Below are 8,358 nucleotides of genomic sequence, written 5' to 3' on the forward strand. Positions count from 1 at the left end.
GAGGGAGAAATATAAATTCAGCGCAGGAACATAGTAGCTTATTTGAAAATCAGGACCAAGAAAATCTGAAACATCACTAAAGAGGATATATGTTTCAATACAAAATAACCGAAATAACCCTGGTTAATGAGAAGGAATCCCCCATTCAAGTAGCCCAAAACACAAGATAAAGGAAACAACATAAAGTCAGGAAACATAAACTAAAAGCATGCAATAAGCTTCGCAGGGATATGCCAAACCTTGACTTCACTTTCGCCGACAAATCTTCTCTCTCCTTGCTGTTAAAAGAGAATGATAAGTGATACAAACTGTGATTCTGGATCAATATCAACAATATCAACAAGAGATGCCAAAATGCACGTTTGCTCACCAGGATTCAACTAGAAACTTGTCCAAGAGTTTGGGGGAACCATTGGGATAATTTGCAGGAACTAGCAACCACAGGGGTTGAATTGGTGACTGCATCATGGTAAAACATGAGTGAACACAGTTACGTTTGCACGAGACAAAAAATAAGCAAAAGTTAATATGTACAGTTCTTGCAATTAGGAGTTAAACCCTTACCATCTGCACTGAAGCATATTGTGATTTCAAGCTTGGACTGAGAGCTACAGCACTGTTAGGACACTTGACAACGGTTCCCTCAGCCCCTCCAGAAACAGCAGCAGCAGTTGGATCAACATCCTCATCACTGATATCTACAACTGTATCTATAAGTCGTTGATTAATCTCCCTTATCTCTTCCGATAGGGCATGATTAGCCTGCAGCATACGTCACATAAGTTCCTTATGCCTAAGGTCGTCTAGATCAGCAATCAAGGACAATAGATATAAAGCTACTCTTAAAAACTCCAGTCATACACTGCCTTTTGAACCTCTAAATTAAGAAAATTAAGAAAAATGACTTCATTTACAAAAAGATTCTATCAAGGTCATTTGGAATAACCTTGAACTGGGAATCCAGTCCATCCACAATTCATATTATCGATGGTATTTGAAGATTTGCACGTAATTACATTTCAAACGAGATTTTTTTAAATAATTGGTCTTCCAAAATCCGCCATAGTCATTACCTGGCAATTATAAGTATTATACACCCTACAATATAATGGAACATCATGATTATTAGAAGAATTTTAATACACAATCCAGATTCCAGATGGAGAATCCTAGTCATTACCTGTTTCTGTTTCAGTTGTGGATGGTGAAGCATACTGGAACTTGACTGAAGGGAATTTAGGTTTGATTGGGTCACATTTACTCCAGCTTGTGACGATATGTTACTCTGTTGGGGTGCACTGACAGTGTTTTGTTGAAGGGAGCTTGCTGGAACCTGCTGCAGGGAGTCTAAATGACTTCCTTGCCCTGAATCTAAACTGGCACCAGGTTGCATTGGATTCATCATACTCTGCTGTGCTGTTGACACACCAGACATTGAATTGTGCTGCAAACTTGACATGTTATTCTGAGGTATTGCTGTTACAGAACCTTGAATATTTGTTGGTTGCAACTGGGAGTTCATTTGATTTTCATGAGATTGCACCAGAGCAAGTTGGGATTGTGGCTGTGACACAGAGTGCATAGAAGGAGGGGGAAGTTGTCCCGGCTGTAGAGGTTTCCGGGGCCTATTAGAACTTATAAAGTTACTAATCTGCTTCTCATAGAGACCCAATTTTTCCTTCATACCAGGTACAATGTTGCTCTTGGGGACTTGTAGAAATGCTATAATACGCTCCACCATTGTTTTAAACAACTTCAGCCTGTTAAGTTGCTCTGTCTTTGGTTGTTGTAGAAGGGACTCATGCTGATATAGAAATGCAAATATATATTAAGTGACAAGCAAATTCACAGGCAATTTCAGAAGAGGAAATGGATTGATAGTGCTTAGCAACAGTTGCAATAGATAATCAGCACATGAGAGATGCTAGAACTCAATCCATCATTACTGTGCCAACAAAAGAAAGATATCCATACATGGTGTTGGCAATTTCATGTTTAAGAAATCAATATTCAACATACCTGCTGAAGCTTAACAGCAATTTTCTGGTACATTTCATTCAATTCTGGCAAGTATGTTTCTTTCATGATTTTGATCTGAAAGTTGAGATCCACAGAATCAGACAACCAAACATTTGTTGCATTCATAATATGGACAGGATGGCAACAAATTCTTTTTCATTTAGCAAAGGATCATAAATGCAAGTTCTACATTTAAGTCAAGCGAATGTCCAAAGTATTCCCGTGTTCCTAACTGCTAACAAAGTCACTTCAACCAACTAAAAACATAAGCTTGCACAGAAAAATAACATTCATATCAATATATATCATCAGATTAATGATTACAAGGAGTATTTCTTGATGAGGATAATAGATCATAAGATGGGCGTGATATTTTCATAGGTCAAGTTGCAACCCCTCAATCCAAGTAAACTATGAATTAAGAACATCAGAAATGAGCATAGAAGTTTCCATAACTTTCCCTTTCCCACAAGGCCCATGAGCTCATGCTACAATTCAGTACATCGATATAAAAAGGAACTTTTCTCACTTTTATTTTGGGGTTCAATCAACAAATTTCTATCGTTCCAGCCAACATCAGTGAGACCAAAAAAAAAAAACAAAGAAAAAGAAATTGGCATATTCACCCTTTGGTACACTTCTTCTCGCCAATCACCCCCGCTTGATTGTCCAGTCTGTGCTGTTGAATCCAGGGAAGCTACAACAGAGATTATGATACACACACGAACATTAAGGCTCAAATAAATAAAGTAAAATAATAAGTTATTTCGTATATTTTATTTAAGGAAAATGAACAGACTACCATCAATCACAATAATTACAGTAATAAGACGTGCAAGCATCACAATATCCACAGTGGAAACATGACTCAACAAATTTTAAGGAAGACATCTCCCATCTTGTTTTGAAATAAGATGGTTCTCATGATTTGAAGAGCAGGAGAAGCACAAAAAGTAAAGTTTCGAAGTTCAAGTACAGCAAAGAAGACAGATAGAAAACTTGCTTAAAATAGACATTGATATACAGATATAACAACAGAAGTAGAGATACACAAAAACTATTTCACCAAAAGAAAGATATACAAACATAAGAGACAGAAAGAAAAGCATAGACGGAAATATATACTTGATGATGTTTCTGGAAGGGCTCTTTGTGATTGAAACAACTGTTTTTGTTGATCAAGTACATTTTGCTGTTGAACTAAGGGGCCAGATGATTGAAGCCTTTGCTGCATATCTCGCGGCAAGGAATTTGGCTGCTGCTGCAAACCCAATTGCTGTTGCATCTGCGCAGGATGAGATTGAATCTGGGACATCATTTGCTGCTGTGAAGCCTGTGGCTGTTGTTGCTGCACTTGAGATGGTAACAACTTTGATGTATTTTGTTGTGACTGTTGCTGCATTGGAACCTTTGGCTGTTGCAACATGTGTGCAGAGTGCTGAGTAGTTTGTAAGCCAGAGTTGCCCGAGTGAGGTCCAAGCAACTGCTGCTGCTGCAGCCCGGGGAAATTACTTGCCAACTGTTGATGCATATTTGAGAGACTGTTTTGATAATTAATTAACTGTTGTGGTTGCTGGTGCTGCTGCAGATTTGTAATATTATTTTGCTGTCCAATCAACCTCTGTTGTTGCTGCATATCACCAACACCACCTTGTTGCCCAAGTAGCAGACTGTGTTGCAGGTTTGTTGCATTTGACTGTTGCCCCATAAGCTGCTGCTGCTGCTGCGAAGGCAATATTGGCTGTTGGCTTATTGGTGCTTGTTGCTGGTGAACAACAGAATTCTGTTGCTGCCTCATAACAGACTGGGGATGCTGCTGAAGCATGGATTGTGTTGACGATTGAACATTATTAGATTGTTGATTCTGCTGAAGGCCAGGTAAAGGAGTTTGCATCATGGAAGGCTGCATGACAGATGACGTTTGCATAACGGATTGCTGATTAGACTGCAACTGATTCGGTTGCAGAAGATTCTGCTGTGGCTGAGGTTGCTGCTGTTGTGGCTGCAGCTGCTGCTGCTGCTGCTGCGGCTGCTGCATTTGCATGAGTGAGTGTGCGTGTGGGAGCTTATGCTTCAAAAGCTGCTGCTGCTGGTAAAGATACTGCTGCGGATTCTGTGGTTGCTGTTGGCCAACAACCTGCTGCCTTCCTGGCATTTGTGTCTGGGAACTAGTAAACATATTCTGCAAGTTAGAATTCTGGCTAACAGTGGTTCCCACTAAATTCTGTCCAGGCATGTTCTGCATATTGGAATTCTGGCCAAGGCTCTGCATAGAAGTCTGGCCTATAGTGGCTGCAGATGACAGATTAGATTGAGGTACGATGTTATTTTGAGGTAGAATCTGTTGCCGTGATTGAGGTTGATGAGGCATAGGCATTGGATGTGACTGCCCTGGATTTTGAACTTGAGGCTGCATGAATCCTGTTCAAATATTTGACCACCTAAGTCCTCTGCATATAGTGCAATTAAAGATAGACACAGAGAAAAGAGATCATGGGTGTAAAGAGAGAAAGTGAATCCCGCACAAGCTTCCACCATTTTTTGTCACTCACTCTCCAACTATATGATTTCATGCCTGTAGAGGATTCAATTTCAAATATAGCTACCTAAATATATAATGAAAATGAATCAAATCAATAAAAAAAAAAATCCAGAAAAGAAAAGCATTCAAATTTCAACAATGCTTAAATGAAGTAAGCGTAAACTTTTAAGTTTCAACAATGTAAAGTTTTAAGTAAATAATGGAAAATTAAACAAAGAGAAAGGACAAGGATTTCGTGTAGAGCTAATAAAGACAAAACACCATCTATTAATGATATCTTGGACAATAGTACACAAAGAATCTCTACATATAAACCATAAAGCTAATAGATTTGTCTCCACGTGGGCAAGTTATCATTGATCACATCCACTATCACTTTTACTTAAGGTCTAGAATTGCACACGCACGAAGGACTATAATTGAAAAAACAATGACAAAGCTCAAACAGCCATGATTACTAAGAGAACAAAATGGAAAAATCTATTTGAATGCCTTGATATATGCACATGCATGTCTATATATAGGCTTTCGACCACTGAATGATACCATACCCAAGCCAAGGCCTTGGAACCTAACCTGCATCGGGAGGTTGATTGCTAGGGCCACCTTGGTTTGATGGCACGGGGTTGTTCATGTTATTCTGGGATTTATTCTCCATTGTAAGCATCTTCAAAGATATTTTCCGCAGATAATCGGGCTGCAATATGTGAGTAACATATAATATCATCAATCTTGTATATATGCCTGTTTGCAAAGATAAACGTTAATGGAAGGGTATCAGCGATACTCCTCGTTGTGAATTTACCTGGCTTGTCGCAGCAGTATAAATCTTCTCTTCAAACCTTTGAGCAATCTTTCGAAGCTCATGTAATCCCTCTTCACCAGAAATAGGAAGATGCCTTTTCAATGTTTCCATTCTACAAATGGAAGGAAATAAAATATTTCAATCATTCTTTTCTACTCAATGTCTATAACAGCCCATGCATGAGAAATCCCAGGAAAAAGACAAGAACTAGCCAAATAGAGTCTTTTCATTTTGAAGACAACAGAATTATCCTCCAAACAATACATCTAATGCTTCCAACACAACACAGAAAATCTTATTAGAATCAAGATTGAAAATCATGTACACTACTCCCTCTCATTTATAGACATTATTCACTTCTTAGGAGCTATCCTAATATATCCAAATCCTATCTAAATCCTACTAAGATTGGCATAATATTAAATCCTGCTAATATCATTTGAATCCTGACTAACTATAACAGTAACTAATTCTCAATTCTTTTCTTATTTATAATAACATATCACCCTCTTCCTTACAAAGCTGTAAAATAATGATAAAGGAAGTGCCTCCACTTTGTAGGACAACCCCAAGAGAAATTGGACAACACTGGTTAGGAAGAATTGGGCCACAGAGAAATCGTAGGTTTGGGGGGAAAAGGATGAGAAAGTTATTTTATTGTTCATTCAAGCACTAGCTTTATATGAATTAGACAATTAAACAAAGTTCCAACACGTGTATATTAGTTCTTCCACCTCACATTTATTTATTTTTCTTAAATTTATTTCCACATGGGCAACACAAGGAACCTCATGAAAATGTTGTCTATTTATGGAATCAATCATTTAATTTTTATTATTCCTTTTTATGTCATAGACATTAATAATGTGTTATAGCTCATGAATGATGTAGCTTTAGCTCAAGGAGCTAAGGAACCAACAAAATGTATTTGATCATCATCCATATCCACATAAATGACAAAGACGGCAATAACATCCACTTCTGGTGTCTTTGATATGGTTGATGAGGTTACAAAAACCTTGAAAGATGAAAAGAAAATTAAGCAATTACCTACTGATCATTGTTGTGATAATCAATTTGATAAAGAGGAATAGGTTTAGAATTAAGATATCAAAAGACAAAGTCAGCCTCATAAAATTATTAAACATAGTGTATTTTATGGTTTGAGTATGTGATGTTGTCATTTTTTATTATTATTACTATTATCATTATTATTAAACTTTTCTTTTTATTGAGTTTGTGGTCTTTATCGACTATGTTACATCATGAATTTTTTAAGAACAGCAGACTACATGACAATGCTCTCACAACGCTGTGGGTTTCACACTATAGCCTTTTGGAACGCTTCGACTACATGAGTGACACGATCAATAACCATGTTTGGCATGTGAAAGAAGGAAAAAACTAATTCAATTCAACTTAGCAATAGAATATTAGAACTGAAAAATACATTTTGTTGACAATTCTCTGGCGTGAATCAGGTTGTAGTTGAGCCCTCCAATCACTTGTATCCATCGGCGGTTCAGTGCCTTGAGTAGGTCTCCAGTTATTGGTATCCATCAATTTTAAAGTAGCTGAATACCAAAAAAAAAATTCCAATCAAATCAGACTGTAAAAAACAGATATAAGAGAGCAGACGTGTACAAGAGAGATAAGAAGATCATAGATACAATTATTGATTCGTCATACACCCAAACTCCATCAGTGAAATCACATTTGAGACCCTAAGACTGTAACGACACAAATCCAAGTAGCAGCATATGGAAACTTAATCCATGAAGAGGAGAAGCTAGACTTTTAGTCAACATGGTGAAAGTTATTCCTTTTTCCTCCCTTCAGCCAGTAAGGCAAAATGTAAGGAAATGGAAAATATGGTCCATAAATGCCTGCAGTAATCTATGGAAGGCAGGGATGCAATATTAGCTGTGGCTTAAGAAAGTTCCATGGATGATCATTTTTCATATCATTGTCCGAATCATCCTTACTAAAAATAATATCAATGACATAAAGCATCCATTAACCATGCCCTGAAATTGATTTTGGTTTCAAAAGCACTTTTCAGATGCTCCCAATAGATTATAGTTGAATGAACAGACAACAAGAAAATATCATGTCATGAATAAACAATAACTATATTACCAAGAATGTTATTTGACAAACTCAGGCTCGGGACATGACATAGCCACAATGAAATGGCAAAATGCAAAACTGAAAAACAAGAGTGAGCATGACCATGTGTATTATAAAGTCAGATGCATACTTTAAATATCGATATATAGATATTAATTACCAATAAATATTTGAAAATTTCCTCAAAATACTTGGCATTTGTTAAATCATTTTTTCTAGGGCCATAGGAATTACGATATGCCAAAAATATGCATGTGTGTCCATTAATTCCTAAGAATACATTTTAAAGTATTTTACAGTAAAACGGTTATTTTCTTTGACACTTTAGAGTCAAGCAGCTCAAGCCCAAAGCTAGGAGTTTAATGATATTTCACTGCAAAAACGATTTTGACTTTGGCGAAAACAGTTGCTCTTCCTAAGATTAAAATGACAACCATTTCTTTCTATGTTGTGATTTGCCTAAGTTGTTCTCAAGCAGGTATTTCTATATCACTTCTCAAAATGAGAGGTAACTCTCCTAACATGAAAAAAGGTTTGAGGTTAAGCTGAAGACCTTGTTAAATTGAGTCCCTTTCGACCCAGCCACCTCAACCCCTAATACCTACCTCAAAGTCTTCATGTTAAAATGCTTTCCCCATTTTTACCATTCCCGTGTTTGAGGATTTCACCTATTCCCATTTTTTTCTCAGCAAAATCCTGAAACCTCAGCCTCATCTCTAGAGTTCTCCACTTTGGCATATGATATACTTAAGAATTAAGATTGTACTCGATTATTTATTATTGTTAAGTCTCATTGAAATCATATTGGCTTTTGACAATTTCTACTTTTCAGAACTCGTAATTTCATGATCATTTCCAATCA

General features: G+C 37.0%; 1 protein-coding gene across 1 annotated transcript; it reads right to left on the bottom strand.

Moving 5' to 3' along the window:
* On the bottom strand, positions 1 to 6,940 carry LOC114724270 (mediator of RNA polymerase II transcription subunit 15a). Its single transcript, XM_028910591.1, has 10 exons — positions 6,817 to 6,940; positions 5,367 to 5,478; positions 5,138 to 5,258; positions 3,145 to 4,440; positions 2,646 to 2,716; positions 2,020 to 2,094; positions 1,181 to 1,804; positions 565 to 762; positions 371 to 459; positions 1 to 278 (listed from the first exon to the last, which is right to left on the bottom strand). The coding sequence occupies exons 1-10, from the start codon at positions 6,924 to 6,926 to the stop codon at positions 146 to 148; spliced, it is 2,829 nt and encodes a 942-aa protein (XP_028766424.1). The 5' UTR covers positions 6,927 to 6,940; the 3' UTR covers positions 1 to 145.
* Positions 6,941 to 8,358: the final 1,418 nt, after the last annotated feature.

This window comes from Neltuma alba, unplaced genomic scaffold, assembly GCF_004799145.2.
Source record: "Neltuma alba isolate B1F8T4 unplaced genomic scaffold, ASM479914v2 tig00012182_pilon, whole genome shotgun sequence".
Lineage (NCBI taxonomy): Eukaryota > Viridiplantae > Streptophyta > Magnoliopsida > Fabales > Fabaceae > Neltuma > Neltuma alba.

Coding starts and splice junctions, on each gene's coding strand:
- LOC114724270 (XM_028910591.1), bottom strand. CDS start 6,926: ATGGATACCAATAACTGGAGACCTACTCAAGGCACTGAACCGCCGATG. Junction 4,441..5,137: donor CAATCAACCTCCCGATGCAG/GTTAGGTTCCAA, acceptor ATATTTGAACAG/GATTCATGCAGCCTCAAGTT. Junction 2,095..2,645: donor GAGAAGAAGTGTACCAAAGG/GTGAATATGCCA, acceptor CTCAACTTTCAG/ATCAAAATCATGAAAGAAAC.